At 49.1% G+C, this 20,772-nt stretch overlaps 1 protein-coding gene across 1 annotated transcript in view; it reads left to right on the top strand.

Annotated features, from left to right (window-relative positions):
* Nucleotides 1–56: 56 nt before the first annotated feature.
* Kiaa0930 (KIAA0930 ortholog) overlaps nucleotides 57–20,772 on the top strand; it is a 46,636-nt gene continuing 25,920 nt past the window's right edge. The window contains exon 1 of the mRNA XM_027396167.2: nucleotides 57–453. Coding sequence (XP_027251968.2) covers nucleotides 249–453 — 205 coding nt within the window. The 5' untranslated portion in view covers nucleotides 57–248. The remainder of the gene's footprint in view (nucleotides 454–20,772) is intronic.

Raw genomic sequence — 20,772 nt, 5'->3', positions numbered from 1 at the left:
CTTATGGGCGTGACTGTCTCAGGGGCGTGGCCTGGGCGGTGGCGGACGCGCGGGCGGCGGCGGCAGCAGAGCAGAGGCTCGCAGAGCTGGGCTGTGCTCCGAGGTCAGCGGCGGCGGCGGCGACGGCGACGGGCACAAAAGCGGATTGTGGCTTCACTGGTGCTCGCGGCGGGTGGCGGCAGGGCGCGGCGCGGCGGCGTGCCGGGGGCCCCCGCGGGCGCGGCGCGGGCGATGAGCCGGGGCCCGGCATGGCCTCCGCGCGGCCGCCGGGCCGGGCCTGTGCCTCGGCGTCCGCGCCCGCGGGGCTCCGGGCTGGGCCGTCCGCGCAACCGGCCACTTCTCGAGAGCCCGCGGACGGCGCCGAAGCGGAGGAGCGCTCGTTGCACCACATGCTGCGCGCCATAGCGGAGGAGCGCGGTCGCCTCAACCTGCGCCGCGAGGTCTGCGGCCTGGGTGAGTGACGGTGCCGGGAGCGCGCGCGACTGTCCGCGCGTGTCCACCTCCGCGCGTCCCCCTGGGCTCCCTGTCCTCAGTGCGTCCCCACGGCCCTGCGCTCTGTCTCTCGGGACCCCAAGTCTTAGTATCATTTCGGTACCACAGAACCCCGAGCTTTGTGTGTCTTTGCGTCTCTGTCTTCCTCTGACTGTCAGGATGTCTGTCCCAGCTCCTCCTTCCTCTTCGCGGTTTTGCAACTCTTCTGTCTTCTCCAGGAAGACCCAGGGGCCCCACTGCTGCTGCGGGGAATATGGGCGTGGGATTTCGGGAGACCTTTAGTCCTGCGCGCAAGGTAGTGTGCCCTGATCTCATCCCCAGCCCACATGGAGGACTGTGTCTCCTGCTTGTTGTAGCCTTTGTCTTTCTGCACCCAAAGGCCCTCTTGTCCATTAGCTCTATCAGGGACCTGTTGGGCCTCTGCCCCTGACCCCACCTACTTGGCACAGGGATCAGGGCTTGCTGCAGCCATGTGATTCTAGTCTAAGGCGTCATTCATCAGCTAGATGAGGTGGGGGAGTCTCATTGTTTGAAAGGACATGGGACTGTAGGTGTGGGTGGGGTCTTCTTGGATGCGAGGTAATGCATTATTAATGCATTTGCCCATACCCATGTAGAGGAGCCCCCGCCACTATAGTCTCCCGCTTGTCATTTTCTCTGTGAAAAGACCCCTCCCTTCTTCATGCAAAGAATGACTTCATTCCATGTTGTCAGTATCCCCTCACCCCAGCCTCCCTCCTGATGTAGGCTTAGCTTTTTATTTTCCTTTTGGGAGGTGACAGCCTTCTAGATTCTATCAGTGCTCCAAAGTGGAAGTGTACCTTGGTAAGGCCACAGAGTAACAGGGACAGGGTAAAGCCTGACACTCAAGGTCCCTTGGTAGGCCACACCCTGGAGTCTTGGTGGGGACAGGACATAGACTTCAATTCTTTTTTGAAGGAGGCCTGTTTAGCACCTGACCTTCTCAGGCCTCAGGGTCTAGCACAGCTCACATTTAGTGGAGTTCTCTTGTCAGGCAGATACAGCCACCTGGGGGTGTCTTCTGAGGTGGGAATGAATGAACACATAGATTTTAGTGGTTTCTTCAAAAAGGTGTTCAGAGAATGGTTTGTAGCCAAATTAGAGTACCCTTATTAATGGACTCAGTATATGAGCACCTACTGTGTGCCCGCCTGTCATGACCAGCTGTCACTTGGCACAGAATGTCTGAATTGGGGAGGGTCTGGGGGACCATCTGTTGCAAATTCCTCAGCCCTGTGATGTCAGCAGCTCCAGGTAGCCCCTTCATAGTCCCCTCTACACACACCTACCTTTGTTGTTCTTGACCTGAGAGTATCATCACTCCTATTACAGTATCTACTCCTAGACAGCCTGTATGGTCATTCCCTGAGAGCAGTATGCCCATTACCTAGCCTTACCTGGGAACTCACTGCGGCCAGGTGCTCTGTGCATGCCCTGTTAGTTCAACCCTGACACCATACCACTTTTGCCAAGCAGGGATATAATCTGTTACCCATGAGGAGTCTTGTTCAGGAGCACCCAATGAGGAAGTGGCACAGCTGGCTGACTGCTGGCTAGTATGACCCCAGAGCCTCCCTACATACCCAGCCAGGCCTGTTGTGCCTGTTAGCTCCACCACTTCTCCCAGCCTTCAGTCCTCCCTCACATGCCAGGCCCTCTCCATCTTCTCATTCGTAGACATAGTGCTTTGAGGTTTTGGATGTCTGTGTGTGCTGCTGCTTTGTCTACATGGGAAGAAGCTGCTCCTACTCATTTGCCCCCATGCACTTCGAGTTCTCGTTTGAATCTCAGTTCCCTGATGGTACTGGAATCCATCCTCCACACCCAGTCACACAGCCCTGTCCCCTCTGTCCTAGACGATTGGCACGACTGTGGCATTGTAATGAGCTGTATGGCTGTCCCTCCAGCAATCAAGAGCCATGAGGGCACTGCTAAGTTCTCCTGTTGGTGCCTAACATAGGAACGTATACAGAGCCTGTCCTCATAAACATGTCGGGAACAAATGAAGCATTTCCCTGCTGTGTGGATGCCCAAGGAGAATAGAGCCATTGCCTCTTAGAGGAGACTGTTTTTTCCCACATGAGAAATCTGATGTTCAGAGAGGAAGGGGCAAGCCTGGTAGGGATTTACATCCCAGTTGGGTTAGAGCCTTGCATTAGATACTTTTTGAGTTGCTGTGACAAAACACCTAATAAAACCAGCTTCGGGAAGGACTGGTTTGTTTTGGCTCAGAATCCAAGGATAGAGTTCATCATGGCAGCAGGTACTTGAAGCTGCTGGTCATATGGTATCTGCACCAGGAAGCAGAGAGAGAGAGAGAGAGAGAGAGAGAGAGAGAGAGAGAGAGAGAGAGAGAGAGAGAGAGAGAGAGAAATGCTGGCACCAAGTTCATGTTCTCCTTTTTATTCAGTCCAGTACTCCACCCCATGAGATGGGTCTGCCTATATTCAAGGTGGTTTTCCCCACATGGATTAACCCAATCCAGATAATCCCTCAAAGCCTTACCCAGAGGCTTGTTTTTTAAGTGATTCTAGATGCTGTCAATCGATGGTGGATATTATCCATCATAGGCCTGATAGTTGGCCCACACACTCAGAATGTAGGAACTCAGAACCCAGTCAAAGTACTCGACACCTGGCAAGCAGTCAATTACCCTCTCAGCCTGTGGGACAGCATTGCATTTTTGTCCTGTTTTGCTTTTGTGTTTTAGTTTTGTCCTTTGAATTCCATCTTGTCACCCTCACTTTATAGCTGTGACAACCTGTTGGGTCTATTAATAAATTTATTGGTGTTGAGAATTGAACTGAGAGCCTCATGCGTCGTGCTAAACACATGCTTTATCACTGAGTAACCCACCCAGCCCATTATAAATGAATTTAGGTGTTTAAGTAAAGCTTGTTACTCAGAGCTATGCTGTGTCCTCTCAGGCTGTTTTTTGTTTTTGTTTTTTTTTTTTTCTATGTTTTTGTTTTTTCTTCCTGAGGTGGTTCTGAGGTGTCCAGGGAGCCTCTGGGACAGCTATTGTCCTGTCTGAGTCGGTGTCTATTTATAAGATGGGACGAAGTTGCTGGCCCTAGCTGCATAAGGATAGTCACTTGGCTCTCAGGATGAAAGGCACCTTGTAGTTACAAATCTGATTTTTTAAAAAAACAAAAACAAAAAAACTCTCTGTTGTGATGGCCTCAGTCAAACATTTTTTGAGCATTTGCGGTGCGCCAGGGATTGAAGCTGGTTCTTGCTTTATTGCAGGGCACCATCTCTCAGGGAAGAGAGAATACAGCTGTGTAGGTGATTGCCAGGTTAAGTAAAAAGTTTGCTGGAAGCAGCCAAGATTGTGGCTGCCCATGCGAGATTTTGGTGTTCCCATTGGAAACTACTTATGGCTCTGTAGCTCCCAGAGATCTCTGGTCTCCCTGACTGGTTGGGGCCCACTCATGTGATAACAGCCATCTAAAGGCTCACTGTTTCTCATAGGGGTGGGGCTTCTCCTGGGTCCTGGATGGCAACACAGGCAGGGTAAGCAGTTTGCTTCACCAACCAGTGTGAGTTCTGGGGGGTTGGGGCCCACATCTTGCTGCTTGCCTTTGTCTCTGTCTTGGCTGAGTATTTTTGAAGCCCTCAGGCCTGGGTATTGGGCTTCATTGCCTGATAGACGGTGTAGGGGTCCTCCCCTGTCCGTAGTGCTGAGTGCTTTGTGTTCATTCTTTCTGTTTATCCCTGAAGTGTGTGCCTAAGCGGCAGGTCTCTTGGCACTGCCTGGAACACAGGTTTGGAGGGGTGGTATTGTGCCCTCAACCACAAGTGGCAGGGTGTACCTGAGTTTAGACTCTGCACAGAGTAGAGGCCTACCCAGATCTGTCTTCAGTATGCCAGTATGTCCTTGTGTTTGCCAGGTTGGTACATATGCTTGCTTGGCCGAGATGGACCAAGGAAAGGATCACAGATACAAGAGCTAGAGTCGCTGGACTACTCATGGGAAGAGTTTGTGAATGCTATTGGCCTTTGGGGCAGACCTGAGTCTGGGAGGGGCTGGATAGAGGAGTAGATGCTGGGCAATTTGGAGGGGGCTGTGAGTTGAGGCTGGAGCAGTGGTTTGGGTTGAGTGTCTGAGAATTTGGTACTTCTCAGGATTGGCCCAGGGAGCTTTGTAGGGGTGGCCTTGGGCCTGGGCAGGTGTTAGGCCAGATGCTCCTGCACCTGTAGCATTTGCCCTACCTTGGCTCCTGTGGAGGGAGGCTCTGCCACCTACCCATTTCACAAGGTGAGGAAGCTGCACTTCAGAGGGGACTGGCTCTCCTGAAGTCACAGAGCTGGGAGGCCTGGCCAACTCCAGCTGAAGGCCAGTGAGAGACAACCTGGTGAAGGTTCAAGAAAGATAAGGAGGAACTGCTGCCTTCTGTGAGCCATGTTCTCACATTTGACAGGCCCCTGGGATCACCTTTTGAAGTAGGATGGGTCCCATGCACCCTCAGCTGACCTGGCATATAGCCAGGTTTAAGTGGTGGCTGGGATTCTGTGGGAGGTATGGCTGGAGGGAGGGGGACTGTAACCAAGCACCATCTCTATGTGCTGACTGTAAGAAGGGAGACAGGCTCTGCGGGGACGTGTGAATTATAGGAAAGCAGCATGGCAGGCATGGGCTCAGCATAAGCTCTTATGGAGCCAGCACAGGCTGAGCTGATGTCTGGGGTAAGGATGTCTGTTGGGATGTCTCCCTATAGGATTTTTTTAGGATCTGGAAATAGAGTTGTTAAGAAAGGGAAAGTGGTCCCAAGAATGGGAGTGGGCTATAATGGGGCTGAGGGCAAAGCCTCTAAAGAGACAGCTGCTTGTTCTGAGGTTCAGGCTGGTTTGCAGTCACTGGGCAAATTTCTCTTGGGATGGCAGCAACCCTTCTACCCGATGGCTGTTAGCTGGTTGTGGGCCAGCATGGTGGGAGGAAGTGTGTCTATGCAGAGTGGTAGCAACGCTGTTTTCAGTTCCTGGGCCTATTTTAAGGCCTGTGATTCTGGCTTCTGCTAGTCCTAAGACTGGAGCAACTTTGAGGCACTGGTGAAATGGAAACCTGTGTCATTGGGGGCACCCAACGGCTCTGGGCCTTGGATAAAGAGACCGTGGTCACAGCTGCAAGATCATCTCTAGCCAGCCTTCTCGGCATCACTGGGTCCAGGTGACAATACTGCACTGTCCTGGTCTGTGGCTTGGCTGAGTCATTTCCCACCCTCTGGTTTTCAGTCTTCTGACATGGACCCTCCTTCACCAAGCTGGGAAGGCTCCTGAGTATCAGCTTAGCCAGGAGTTCACTGAAGAGAAGCTAGCTTATTAAAAAGCACCCTCCAAGTCACCAGTCTAGCCAATTAAAAAGGGCTAATTTGCTGGGTGTGCTGTTGCATGCCTTTAATCCTAGTGCTCAGGAGGCAGAGGCATGTCTCTGTGAATTCCAGACCAGTCAGAGCTACACAGTGATATCCTGTCTAGCAAATGAATGAATGAATAGATAAAATAGTTTTAAAAAAGATAAAGCAAATTTGCCTGATGCAATGGTATGCAACTGTAATCCCAGAACCCTGGAGGCAGGAGGATCACTTTGACTTTGAGGCTAGTCCAAAGTTTTGAGCTAGCCTGGGCTACTTATGAGACCCAGTCTCAAAATGTTTAAACACCAAATATTTTAAATTTAAAAACTCAACAATAGTTGAGTGGCTGTGCCATAATTTATCTAATTGGTTTTATTTTGTTAGTAACTTAGCTTCACAAATAGGTTTCTGTATTGACCTAGCAGCCTGGGAGCCCCCCCCCCTCAGGGTTTCTCTGTGTAGCTTTGGAGTCTGTCCTGGAACTCGATCTGTAAACCAGGGTGGCCTCGAACTCACAGAGATCTGCCTGCCTCTGCCTCCCAAGGGAAGACCATTCTTAGAGTCTGACCTCCAAGTGCCAGGTTATGGCCATCACTAGAGGATGATTCTCACCAAACTCACAAAGTAGAAAGGAAGGTGAGCTGCAGTCGGGAGTAGTGTTGGGTGAACCTGGGAAGAATCCTGACCTGAGAGATCATGTGTGCAAGGAGCTGAGGAAAAAGTGCACTGAGAGAGTGTGTATGCAAGGGGCTGAGGAAAAAGTGCACTGAGAGAGTTTGTGAGTGCAAGGAACTGAGGAAAGAGTCCACTGAAAGAGTGTGTGCAAGGGGCTGAGGAAAGAGAGCACTTAGCGAATGTGATGTAATGAGCTGAGGAAGGAGCAGCACCAGATGAGACTCCCAGCCAGGCACCCTGTTGGTCTGTTAGTTTTCAATCTGTCTGTTCACCTGAGAGATCTTTGCCTGGGATCTCTGGATTGTCCTGCTTCTGGAGGCTCAGAGCCCTTTGTCCGCCCCCCCCCCCCCGCAAGAATGGTGATCACAGTCCAGACAGGCTCCCATGACACCTGCATGTCCACTTGGCCTCCTCCTACACTGCATGCCCACCAACACCCAGCAGCACCTGTCCCTCCCTTCTACTTCTTGGTTACACTCCTTACACATCACCTAGGGCTGCTAAGTGGGCAGTCTTGTAAGCCATGTCTCATTCCATCCTCATAACTCCCTGAGAACGGATTCCACATTTTATAGAAAAACTAACAACCAAAAATGGGGCCCAGAAACTGGGCAGTAGTAGCACACACCTTTAATCCCAGCACTTGGGAGGCAGAGGTAGGCAGAGCTCTGTGGGTTCGAGGCCAGCCTGGTCTACAGAGTGAGTTCCAGGACAGCCAAGGCTATTTTAAAAAGGTGGGGCAGAGCATTGAATGGTGTTCTTACCATCTTGGGTTTGGGTGCACTCAGCTTTCTAGAGGGCGGAGTTCTTAATCCTGCACCCAAACCCTGTCAGAGGGATGGAGCTTGGCATGTTCTGGCAAATGGGCTGCAACCCTGGAAGCTTCCTGCAGAACATCTGCCAGGTCCCTGGTGAGGTAGGTACATGGAGCTTGGGTCCCAAGGGTAGGCTGCTGGGCTGTTTCATGATGGCTTTGAAGGCTCCTCAGCCATGTTCTGACCAGATATATCTTCCTGAACATTCCAGATGTCCCCACCTCTGGATCCATACCTTTGGCTTCTTCCCTGGAGTACCCTTCCTCCACCTGTGCTGGGCACATGGTGTGGGCTCATGCACTAGAAAGTATTTGTCCTGGGCTGGGGCACTGGGCAATTGCTGCTCTTAATCCAGTGTTGGTCCTCACTGGCTTCATTTGAACCTCAGCCTCCACGTCCCTCTGCCTCCCTGCCTCAGTCTACCCATTTGTTACCACACTGTCTACTGTGTCAGCTCACCTTTGGACATGGCCACTACTGGGAATGGTGTGTGCATCTGGCACTACTGGTGGAACCCAAGGCACTAATTAATGTGTGTTAGTTAAATGTCTCATCACTGAGCTGTATTCCAGCCTGCCTAGAAACTTTCAACCCAATATGCCCACTCTCCCCACCCCCCAAGACATGAATTTACTTCATGGGCCCTGGCATCTCCGCTGTTAGCATGTTTCCTGTGTGACCAGGGAGGGCAGCACTCATGATTGGTCCAGCTACCAGTCCTTCCCATTTCATAGATGGGATCACTTGCCACAGAGGCTTAGAAGCCAAAGAGTGCCTATGATGCCTCCCTTGTCACAGTTGTTCTCCCCCTTCCTGAATGGTCTTTGCTCACTCCTCTCCATGGCCATCACCATTCTGAGGGACAGTCAATCTATAGTCCCTGTTTTGGGTCTTCTGTTCCACCTGGGTTGGGTGGGTTAGGGAGTATCCCAGTGGGGCTCATGAGGGATGATCTCCAGGACATGCTCCAGGTAGCAAAATGCTCTGGAGATCTGGAATGCAGCAAGAAGATCTCAGGGTGCTGCCAGCCTAGCTTTGTCACCAGCAAGCCCTAATCACTCTGTCCTGGGGCCCTGCTGGTGTGAGGAGACTAAGGCCCATTGGTGGCAGGTGGCGTTTCCTTACTTTTCACATGGGCAAATAAGGCCCCCAGAACATAGACATGGGAGGAGCCCAAGGACTTTACAAGGCCCACTAGGCTGCAGAGTGGAGCAGTGATCTGTCAGCTGGATGGTGTCCATCAACTGTCCATGGGCTATACAGACATTGGGGTTTGGAGGTTTGTTTAAACTCATAGGTTTGGAGTTGTCTAACCAGTGAAGGACCCTTCCTGCTGTCCAGGCTTAGAGCAGAGCCCTGTCAGCTTACTCTGGGGCTCTTCTTCCCCTTTAATCCTCTTTCGGTATGGATTTGTGTATGTGTGATTGTGCATATGTGATGTGTGTGCATGGGTGCCTGTGAAGGCCAGAGGTCAGCTGGAGGTGGCTTCCTCAGTTTCTCTCCACTTTAATATTTTGAGACAGGTTTTCTTACCAAACCTGGAGCTCACCTGTTTGGCTGGATTGGCTAGCCAGCAAGCTCCAGGGATCTTCCTGTCTCTGCCTCCCTGGTGCTGGGATCACAGGCGATGTCACCACGCCCAGCTTTTATAAGTGTGTTTGGGGTGAAACTCAGATCTTTACGTTTGGCTTGCGAGCACTTTCCTGACTGAGCCACCTCCCCAGCTCGAAAGCCTCCTCCTGGCAAGGGGTGAGAAAAACTCCCCGCCGGCTTATTTATCTGAGAAAGGATTGTGGTATATATGTAGGATGGGCTGCCCTTGATCTCATGGCAGTCCTTCCACCTCATCCTGCCCAGGACTAGGATTACAGGTGTGAGCTACTACACATGGCCTTGAGGCTTTCAAATACTATTTACTGCTGCTGCCAAATGACTCAATGACTCGTGTCTGCTTGAAGGGTGGCGGGAGATGAAGGGAGAGTGGGGTCTTTGCTGGGTGGCAGCACTGTTCCTGTCTACTGGAAACCCTTGTGTTTGGGTGGAATTTGAATGCAGACAATGCTTTCCACACTTGGAGTGAAAGGAGACCCAAAGCTATGTTCTCTTTAACAGCTGGGATTACCCATAGACTCAGAGAAAAGCCCAACCTGTATGAAGGGCTCTCACCTCCACATTCACCTGTCCTCACTGCAGGGACACTGTTCCTGCAGTCGGTGGCACAGAAGTTCAGTGATGGGCAGGCTATGATTGAGGTAGCTTTGGGCTGGGCTTGTGTCTTCTAGATCTCTCTAAAGCATTGCTTCATAGGTACCTTTGCAACAACAGCCATAAGAGACCTTTGTGCCTGTGAGAGTCTCACCTGCTTTCGGTTCCTGCCCATCTGACCCTCATCATTTTGTTCATTTGTTTTTTTAGACAGGCTATTAATGTAGCCCAGGCTCATCTCAAACTCACTATATAGCTGAGGATGACTTTGAACTTGTGACCTTCTACACTGAGTCCTGTGTGTTGCCATGATGGAAACCAAGGTTTTGCGAATGCTAAGCAAACATTCTACCTATGGAGCCATACCCCTGCCCTCCAGTGCACATCTGTATGTGTGGCTGTTGTTGTCTATTGTGCAGCTCAGTTTTCTGAACCCAGCATGCAGAGCTGAACTGTGATTCACCCTGCGCCCAAGAACATGGAGCTTGCTGGAGAGGGAGAGACCTGAGCAGGAGGGCAGAGCATCATCTTTCGCACCAGTGACTTCTTTCCACTGCCCTGTGTCCTGTTCTTGCCATTGTGGGACCTGCCCTGACACACCTGGACATCCAGGCCTCACTACTGATAGGCAATGAATAATCTTCTCCATCTAAGGAATATTGCATCAAAGGAGATTAACACAAGAAAAGCATACAGGCTTATTAAGTGTGCGTGTCATGTGACTTGGAGTCTCCCTCGAGGTGAAGGGCTAAAGCTGTCTGTTTCATGCTGAGTCTGATGAAGTGGTTAGTTGTGCAGTGTGGTGGCTTACACCTACAATCTCCCCAGTTGAACTGAGAGGCTGAGGCAGAAGGATTGCTGCAAGTGTGATGGGGACCAGTGTGGGCTACAGAATGAAACCCAGTCTCAAACAAACAAGCAGAGCATGTAATAGTCTTAGAGAAAGGCAGCTGGATAAAATTGAGTTGATGTCAGTAAAGTGGCCTCTTGGTCTTGGGAAGTACTGGAGTATAGAGTGTGGGAAGCTAACTGAAGGGAGATTCCATCTACATAGCCATAGAGAATTATGTCATTCATGCTGGATGAGACTTTCCAGTAGTGCGGTTACTTTGGGGTCACTTACACTTTGTAAGTAAGCTCAGTAAACTCACTGGTTCCCCAAGCTGGACTTTGGTGGGATTGTCTTTGGATTTGTTTTGGGATCTATAAGGAAGAGGTAGAAGTGTGTTTCCTCTTTCCTGACAGAGTTGTCACAACACCCTCTGTGTGTCCCATGCCACAAGCCCAGAGATGGCCTACCTTGCCCCAAGTTCACTCAGCATTGCCATCTGAGCCATCACCTGCCTCCATCTGCCTGGCCCAGAGCAGACACTTGTGACTTCTGCTGGTCACACTTTAATGGCTTCTTGATGTCTATAGAGCAGAAGTCGTAGGACTCTTAGTGTTCTCTGCTCCTCTTAGTGATGGCAGGAGGTTCCCAGGACTCCTCCACTCTGCTCTCCTCTGCCTGGAATTGTCCTCCTGTCTGTTGGACAGCCTCAGGTATCAGCTCAAGGCCCTCTGGAGCTTTTTCCTGGTACTGTAGGAACTGGCCTCCATTCCCTCCTGCTCCTGAGGGCAAGATTCCTGCCACCAGGCTCCTCCCCACACCTACCTGTGCCCCTTCCAGTGCCATGTCATCTCTGCTGTGTCCCTTCCTGTGCCAGCTCAGCGGACAGTGCCAAGTCACCCCCACAGGAGCTCAGAGTGAGGGGTGTGGGACTGTATCAGGTGTTGAGTTGGTGGAAGAGGCCTCTTGAGCGGAGAAGGTGTCAGGTCTTGAGGAGCCCGCCTTTGACAGGGGGCTTCCTCCTGAGCCCTTCCCACAGTGGGAAAAGAGGTTTCTTTGATTCAAGTTGGGATGGGCTATGGTAAATTTTACACAGTTTCAGGGAATGGAGGGGCAACTACACCAGCCTCAGGGCATCTCACAGATGGTCTGTGGGAACGGGGCATAGTTCCTTCCCCTCAACTCTTGGTTTCCTGTAAGTGAATGAGGAACAACTGCCCACTGAAGTCCTGGGACATCTGTTTGAAGTCTCTCTCTCTCTCTCTCTCTCTCTCTCTCTCTCTCTCTCTCTCTCTCTCTCCCCAGGGTTTCTCTGTGTTGCCCTGGCTGGCTTGGAACTCAGAGACACCCCACCCGAACCCCTGCCCCTGCCTCTGCCTCCTCAGTGCTGGAATAAAAGGCATGTGCCCCCACTGCTGAACTCACATGTTATGCTCTTTTGTTTTTTTTTTTTTTTTTTTTTTTTTTTTTTTTTTTTTTTTTTCGAGACAGGGTTTCTCTGTGTAGATTTGGAGCCTGTCCTGGAACCAGCTCTTGTAGATCAGGCTGGTCTGAAACTCACAGAGATCCTCCTGCCTCTACTTCCCAAGTGCTGGGATGGGACTAAAGGCGTGTGCCACCACTGCCCGGGCCTCTGTGAGAGCTGGAACTCCACATTTGGAGCCTCAGACAGAGCCGTAGTTGGGCTGCTGGTGCTGCTGACTCGGGAGATCCAGATTCTGCCAGCCTGGAAGGTGGGGCTGGGATTCCAGAGTACTCCTGCCCCCTCACCCCAGTTCTCCTGGGAGTCCTCTCCCGGCAAGGAACCTGGTGGGATGAATCAGCCTCAGCTGGTGCAGCAGCTGTTCTCAGCTGAGGTCACCCTCTTCCCGGGGCTGTGTCACCCAGGAGAGTTCTCTGAGTCACACAGAGCTCTTACCCACCTTACTGCTCCCTTTCTTGTTGGCACATGGCACAGTGAGACTTACGGGGACTGAGGCAGTTGCTCAGGCTCTCCCAGTGGCAGTAGGCAGGAACCTAAATTTCCTGGATTTGGGCTGTGGCCTGTCCATTCTCATATCTGTATCAAAAGATGCCCTTTGGTGCCCTGTTCTTTTCTGGGCAACCCTGTCCTGGATTCACCCAGCCCCTGGTTTTCAGAAGGTGGGTAGTCACAGAAGTGAGAGCAGAGTAGGGAACTGAAAGAGAATTAATTGGTGATGGAGTGGACCATTCCAGGAGGAGGAAGATGCTCCGTGTGAAGTGAGGGATGAGGACCCTGCAAGAAGGATCACCTGGCAGTGTGTTTGGGTTTGTTTTGCTTCCAAAGGGAGTGCCTAGATTGCTGTGATGTTAGGGGAAGACCGAGGGCTGGTTAGCACTAGGGGTCTGCCCAGGTCTGGAGGTGCGCTCATTATCTGAGTACATGGCAAAAGCTTAGTGCACTTGGGCCTGCAGAGCCTGCAGCCAGCTGGTACCAGCCCCAGTGTAGACAGGATGCAGCTATATCCTGCATCCTGTCTGGGGCTAAGGTGCCCAGATCTTGCCTGGAGCCTGGCACAAAGAGTAGGGTGAAGAAATAAATGAGTAGTGAGGCCCAAGTTCTAGCCTGGGTGCTGACCTCTGAATTGGTCAGGGAGTGGCTGGAGAGGGTAGGCTCTGGGGTGTCTGAGGTTCTGTGACTCACCTCCTTCCCTGTAGCATATGAGTGGAAGCCAGAGGAGGGGAATAGTGACTGGTCAGTGGAAAAATAACCGCCAGCCTAGGGAGATGGAGATGCTGACTGGAGTTTATCTCAGGAGGCTCCCAGCTCCCAGTGGGTCAGGGCACCCTGTTAGTGTTACAGAGCTAGTTTTCCATGTGGAGATGAAGGCCACCATAGTGGTGAACCCAGAGGTGGGGCTTTGCCTCTGGAGAACTCTCAGTTGATGAGATGTGCCAAGGAACAGCACAGCGGTCTGGAGACAGGCTGTAGGTGGTGATGTGGCAGGTGCTGTGCCGGTCACGTGGGTGATTCTGTGGCATTGCTGCTGCAGAGGGAGCATAAGGGATAGCTTTGTGGGAACTGGAATCCTGCAGGCCACCCCAGAGAAAGCTCACAGAGGGAGGCTGCAGAGTGCCAGCATCTACTGTGACCTTGCTAGGCAACCTGGATGTCAGTACCTGGTTTCCCGACTGTGAAGTGGGTCCTGAGGATTTTTGTTGTGTTTTTGCCCATGATGGTTTGTGTGTGTGTGTGTGTGTGTTTGTGTGTGTATGTATGTATGTATGTGTGTGTAAATTTGCCTTAATGTCTCGAGTATATGCCATATGTTCATGTGTTTGACTTCGAATTTGCTGGGTGCCTACAGTGATCTCTGTCTAGCAAGGTGTAAGGATCCTCACAGGTAAGAGGTGAGAAATCACTGTGGCAAAGCTGGAAAGAGCTGAAGGTGTGGCCTTGCAGGTAGATGAGAGTGTGGGCAGTGGTTTGATCCGGCCACAAAGCGGTAGTGGCATGCCTGACTGGTGACTCAAGCTTTGTGCCTCAGTTTCCTCCCATCATGTGAATGAAGATCAGATCAGAGTGGGCACTAAAAAGAGATCCAGCCCCAGGGTACAGAGAGCACTTGGTGTGTCTAGAAAGGTGCAGCCCGTCAGAGGCATTCTAGAGTGGGGCTGAGTGTGTAGACAGACCGAAGGAACTGAGCACAGAGCTTCTGCCTACTGCTGAGGGAGATGTGGCCTCTGCGGAGGTATTTGGTCAGGGAACTGGGTCAAGGTTGGCTACTGCATTGGGAGAATGCAGGGCAGATTTGTGGGTGCTGTCTGGAGAGTGTAGCCATGTGGTGAGGGAGCCTGAACTTCCTGAAGAAGATACCAGACAAGATCAGCCTGATTTGACTGTCCACATCCCCTTGGGATTGCTCACATGGGACCTGAATGACCAGTTCTTCATCCAGGGCCCCATCAGGGCAGCCTGACCTCCTAGGACAGCCTCTTTGTGCTTTGTGTCCCAGGGAATGAGGGCCCTCAGCACCCAGGCACAAGATGACAAAAGGCCTATTGAGGCCACAGAAGCTTATTCATCCTGCCCCGAGGACCAAGAGCCAAAGAGTCTTTGGACTCTTGTCAAAGAAAGTTGACCTTCTGGCCTCTGCTGTTGGGAGGTATCTCTCTCTTGATGCAAGAAATTTTCTAGTAGTTAAGTTGTATTAAATTCTGGCATTTGCAAACTGCAGTTGCTGAAAATGTGTGTGTGTGTGTGTGTGTGTGTGTGTGTGTGTGTGTGTGTGTGTGTGTGTGTTGGAAGCCTAGGGTGATACTGGGTATCATCCACAGTGTGTGTGTGTGTGTGTGTGTGTGTGTGTTGTGTGTGTGTGTGTTGGAAGCCTAGGGTTGATACTGGGTATCATACAGTGTGTGTGTGTGTGTGTGTGTGTGTGTGTGTGTGTGTGTGTGTGTTGGAAGCCTAGGGTTGATACTGGGTATCATCCACAGTGTGTGTGTGTGTGTGTGTGTGTGTGTGTGTGTGTGTGTGTTGGAAGCCTAGGGTTGATACTGGGTATCATCCACAGTGTGTGTGTGTGTGTGTGTGTGTGTGTGTGTGTGTGTGTGTTGGAAGCCTAGGGTTGATACTGGGTATCATCCACAGTGTGTGTGTGTGTGTGTGTGTGTGTGTGTGTGTGTGTTGGAAGCCTAGGGTTGATACTGGGTATCATCCACAGTGTGTGTGTGTGTGTGTGTGTGTGTGTGTGTGTGTGTGTGTGTGTTGGAAGCCTAGGTTGATACTGGGTATCATACAGTGTGTGTGTGTGTGTGTGTGTGTGTGTGTGTGTGTGTGTGTGTGTTGGAAGCCTAGGGTTGATACTGGGTATCATCCACAGTGTGTGTGTGTGTGTGTGTGTGTGTGTTGGAAGCCTAGGGTTGATACTGGGTATCATCCACAGTGTGTGTGTGTGTGTGTGTGTGTGTGTGTGTGTGTGTGTGTTGGAAGCCTAGGGTTGATACTGGGTATCATCCACAGTTACCTTCCACTTCTTTTTTGACACGGCTCTCTCACTGAATCTCAGGCTTGTTGATCAGTTGGCTAGTGGCTGGCAAAGCCCCGGGCCCTCGGGGGGGGGGGGGAGGGGAGGGATGGGATGGTGGTGGTGGTGGTGGTGGTGGTGGTGGTGGTGGTGGTGGTGGTGGTATAAGCCTGTCTCACATCCCTGTGCTGGAATCCTGTGTGCACCTGCCACCCTGGCTTTTTATGTGGGTCCTGGGGAGTGAGTCATCAGGCTTTTGTGGTAAGCACTTCATTGAGTCATCTGCAGAATCTCTGTTTTGGTTCCTTTTGTTTGTTTTTTGATTTAGGGGATCTTAATGTATAGTCAAAGCTGGCCTTCAATTCTCGATCCTCCTGCCTCAGTCTCCTGAGTGTTGGAATCATACATGGGCATCATGTCCAGCTATTTTTTGGTTATTTTTTCAGTAGATCAACTTAGGATATAAAATTCAAAATATATAAGAATTTTTTTGTCTTGTTTTTTGAGACAGGGTTTCTCTGTGTAGCCTTGGCTGTCCTGAAACTCATTCTATAGACCAGACTGGCCTCAAACTCAGAGATCCACCTGCCTCTGCCTCCTAAGTGGTGGGATTAAAGGTGTGCACAACCACTGCCTGGTGTATAAAACAATTCTTAATGAAAAACCCAGCTGGGGACTTAGTACTCACAAAGCCCCAACACCCCTCTCTGCCAAAAATCATAGTTTTTTTTTTTTTTTTTGTTTTGTTTTGTTTTGTTTTGTTTTTTAAGGGCCATTGAGATGGCTTAGTGGATAAGAGTGTTTGCTACCAAGCCTTACAACCTGAGTTCCATCCCCAGAACACACATGGTGGAAGGAGAGAACTGGCTCTTAAAATTGTCCCCTGACCATCACACATGTGCTATGGCACACCCACCTCAAATTTTAAAAAAAGACAAACCAAGCCTTTTGTATTAACTGTTTTTCTTGTTGCTGTGATAAAATGCCAGAAAAACAAAAGCAACTTAAGGGTTTGAGTTTATAGTTTCATAGGGGCTATAATTCATCATGGCAGAAAGACCTGTGACAGGGGTGCCAGGTAGCTGGGGGTGAGATGAGTTCTGACTCTCAGCTAGCTTTCTCCTTTCCCTACTTTTATTCAGTCCAGCCCCTAGTCTACTTGCTCCACCACTCCACCCACCTCTGCCTTTTAAGTACAGGCCAACCTCGCCTAGGATATTTTACACAGGGATGAATTCAGGTCCTCATGCTAGTACAGAAACTCTTTAGCTACCAAGTCAGTCCCCAGGCTCCCATTGAGTATATGCCAATACCACCTTGATTTCATTAATCACCTTATTCATTTCATTCATTCATTTTATAAGCATTCATTGTTTCTATATACAGACACTGTTGTAGGAGCTGACTGTATAGCAATGAACAAAGTGATTAAAGACAGGCAAGACAGGGCTTTGGGGAACTGAAGTTCTGGCAGGATGACTTTGTTACAGCATGTCTCGGGCTCAGAATAATTATCATTTTTGAGACAACAGCTTTTTGGTTGGTTGGTTGGTTTTTGTTTTTTTTCAAGACAGGTTTTCTCTGTGTAGCTTTGGAGCCTGCCCTAGAACTCATTCTATAGACCAGGTTTGCCTTGAACTCACAGATATCTGCCTGCCTCCTCCTCCCTGAGTGCTGGGATTAAAGGTGTGTGGCACCATGGCCCAGCAACAGCCCAACAGCTGTGTTTTGTAAGTAAGTAAATAAATAAAAAGGTAAAATATCCATTCTATTTGATAGTGATAATGTGTAGGGTAGAGAATGCTGGCAAGATGGGGCTTGCAGGTTGTGTGTGTGTTGTGTTATGTGTGTGTGTCTGTGTGTTATGTGTGTGGTGTGTATATGGTGTGTGTGTCTCTGTGTGTGTTGTGTGTATATGTGTGTGTGTTGAGTTTCTCTGTGTGGTGTGGTGTGTGTGTATCTATGTGTGTGGTGTGTATGTGTGGTGTGTATTGTGAGTGTGTGTGTGTCTCTGTGTGTGAGTGTGTGTGTGAATGTATGGTGAGTGTGTGTGTGTCTGTGTGAGTGTGTGTGTGTGTGTGAGAGAGAGTGTGTGTATGGTGTGTGTCTGTGTGTGTGGTGTGTGTGTATGGTGTGTGTGTGTGTGTGTGTGTGTGTGTGTGTGTGTGTGTGTGTGTGTGTAGGCCAGAAGACAACTTCAGTCATCATCCTCAGCAACATTGTTCATCTCCTTTGACACAGGGTCCCTCGTTAGCTTGGAGCTCTGCAGTTAGACTGGCTTTGCTGGCTCACTTCCAACAACCAGGTGCCCAGGGAATGGTCCTGCTCACAGTGGGCTGGGCCCTCCGCATAATTAGCTTTCAGACAATCCCCATAGACATGCCCACAGGCCTGTCTGACATGAGAAATCCTGGAGACTCTTTTCTTGGTGACTCTAGACTGTCCACCTGTTGATAGTTAAGGCTAACTAGGATACACACCAGAGAAGCCCAGACAAGGGTCATATATTGGCTGACTGTGGGAGGGCAGCAGCCTCTCTGAAGCTTCCCTCTGCACTGTTGCTGCATTTTCTTTTGTGTGATGGGGCCTCCGCTAGCTGCAGTTTTATGTCTACAGCGATGAAGGGCAGTGGATGGTTTGGGCTGCTGTGATGTGAGGGTTGAGTTTTTTAAAAAGTATTTTACTGGCTAGAGAGATGACTCAGCCATTAAAGGCTGCGCTCAAAACTATATATATATATATATATATATATATATATATATATATAGTGTTTTACATTTATGTGTTGTGTGTATATGTGTGTCATATGTGTGTCATATCACATGTGTGGAGATCAAAGGACAACTTGTGGGAGTCAGTTCTCTCTTTCTACCTTGTAAGTTTTCATAATGGACTCAGGTCCTAGGGCTTAGTGGCAAGTACCTTCACTCACTGAACCACTTAAATGACCCTGCTTCTTATTTTAAGACAGTTTTTCACTCTACAGCTCTTGAACTTACCATGTTGTCCAGGCTAGCTTCAAACTTGTAGTCATTCTCTTCCCTCAGCCTTCCAAGTGCTGGGATTGTGGATATATAACACCATGCTTGTCTGGAATTTAGTTTTATAGTTTGTTGTGGGATCTAGTTGGAATCCCATGTGACTCTTGTGAATATTTCTAGCTGCACTGACTTTTTGAAAATGTGTGTGTGTACATACATGCATATTTGTGTGTGCTTGTGTGTACTTGTGTTTATATATATGCATATTATATGCACAGGTAGGTGTGTGTGTGTGTGTGTGTGTGTGTGTGTGTGTGTGTGTGTACACGTTCCTGTGGAAGTGTGTATGTGTGTATACTTGGGTGTTTATTCATGTGAGGACCAGAGACTGATATTAAGGATATTCCTCAATTTTCTTTACCTTACTCGCTTTAGAAGATTTGTTTTTATTTTAATTATGTGTATGTGTGTCTTGTGTGGGTCTGTGCCTGTGAGTGAAGATGCTGGAGGCCAGAAGAGAACCTCTCCTGGCTCTCCTGGCTCCAACTGGCAGTCTTATGGGTGCTGGGAACTGAACCTGAGTCATCCGGGGACAGCAAGCGCTCTTAACTGTTGAGCCTTCCCTCCAAACACAAGAATCCCACTTTCTTTTTTATAAAAAGTAATTATTTGTTTTATATACATTGGTGTTTTGCTGGCATGCATGTCTGTGTGAGAGTGTCAGATCTTGGAGTTACAGACAGTTAGCTGCCATGTGGGTACTGGGAATTGAACCCGGGTTCTCTGGAAGAGTGATCAGTGCTCTTAACCACTGAGCTATCTCTCTAGCCCATGACCCTGCTTTTTAAAATCAGGAATGGGAGTTGAACATGGTTGGTCTCCCAGAATTGAACTTGATTGGTCTCCTAGCAGCTGTGATCATATCTTAGTTCTCTCTTGAACTATAAATAGATGTGAATACATTGGTAAGCCTAATATTAGATTATTCTTGCACTGCTAATTAAATCTTGTTTAGCAAGTAACATGTTCTTAGTGGATTTCTGCCACACCAAATCCAGTAGATTCTGTGTGACAAGTTCCACAGACTGAGGCGATAACTTCAAAAGAAGGAGGTCTCCTGGAAACTGTTGTGGAACTCTCAGCTGGAGAAAAATACTGGGCTGTGATTCTGGTGGCAATTTCTGTTTGTTCTTCTATTCCTTTTTTTTTTCACATTAATGGAATGTTCCTAAAAGCCTATGCTGACATTTTAAACAAAAGAAATAGATAAGAAACCATCCTCTGAGATGGGGTCACTAGCCATGACCTCATCTCAGGAAAAACCAGAGCTTTCCAAATCATTCACGTCATTCAAATAAGTACAAATAGTAAAAACTTTCCCAACAATAAAATTTCATATGGCTGTATATGTGTCATCAAAAGTGGGCTTAAGTGTCTGGTAACAAAAGCTTTTAATAAGAAAGAGTTAAAACAGCTCATTACTTCAAAAACTCACAAGAAGTAGGTAATAGATGTTAAACAATAATTGACCATAAAATATATTAATTTGATTTAAGAAATACGTGGTTAGTCTTGGATAATATTATGTTAATCTAGGACAGTCCTATGTTTTGACTAATCAAGGACAATTTTGTGTTTTGATTAACCCTGGATGATTCTATGTTTTGGATTTCCACGTCACTGTGCCAAGTAACAATAATGTCATATGTTTGGGTTTGTTTAACAAAAACATCCCCTGAGAAAATATCTCTGTAAAAAAACCTTGTTTGAGAACTGCAAAATACACTCAGATTCAAACTGCCTCTGTGTTTGTTTTTGTTTGTCACCGCCGAATCCTTACCCACCTATTCTTCAAGGACCCTCATCTCAGGGACTCCCATACCTGGTTGGGTTAGTCTGTGGCAGATTTCTGTATCTTGTCTAGTACTGCAGTTAAGATTTGTTGTTGCTGTTTTGAGTCAGGGTTTTATGTAGCGTCGGCTGGTCCTGAATTCATGTAGCCAAGGATGACCTTGAACTTCCAAACCTCCTGCCCACTTGCTGGGATTATGGTTACTAGCTGCCACACTTGGTCTGCATGTATGATTTTCATATTGGTCCCTATGTGGTTTTATCGAGTGTGTGTGCCTGGATATGTTGTTTTGGAGTCAGTTGTATACTTCATAAAAAGAACGTGCAAATTTTGTGGGCTCTAGAATTACCTATGAACGGATAGCATTGCTCTCCTGGAGGTGTGACATGTCGCTAAAACAGCAACATAGCAATCCTTGACCTAGTGGGTGTACTAGGTGCCTGTTCAATACCTTGATCGTCTCATGCTGTCTTCTCCATGACAATTGCAGGAACAGCCGTTCTTAATCTTGTTGATGGGGAAACTGAGAGGTTGGGTCACTTAACCCAAACAGGCAG

Source organism: Cricetulus griseus, chromosome 2, assembly GCF_003668045.3.
Source record: "Cricetulus griseus strain 17A/GY chromosome 2, alternate assembly CriGri-PICRH-1.0, whole genome shotgun sequence".
Taxonomy (NCBI): Eukaryota; Metazoa; Chordata; class Mammalia; order Rodentia; family Cricetidae; genus Cricetulus; species Cricetulus griseus.
Note: the sequence above shows the minus strand (reverse complement) of the source record. Positions and strands in the feature narration are given on the sequence as shown.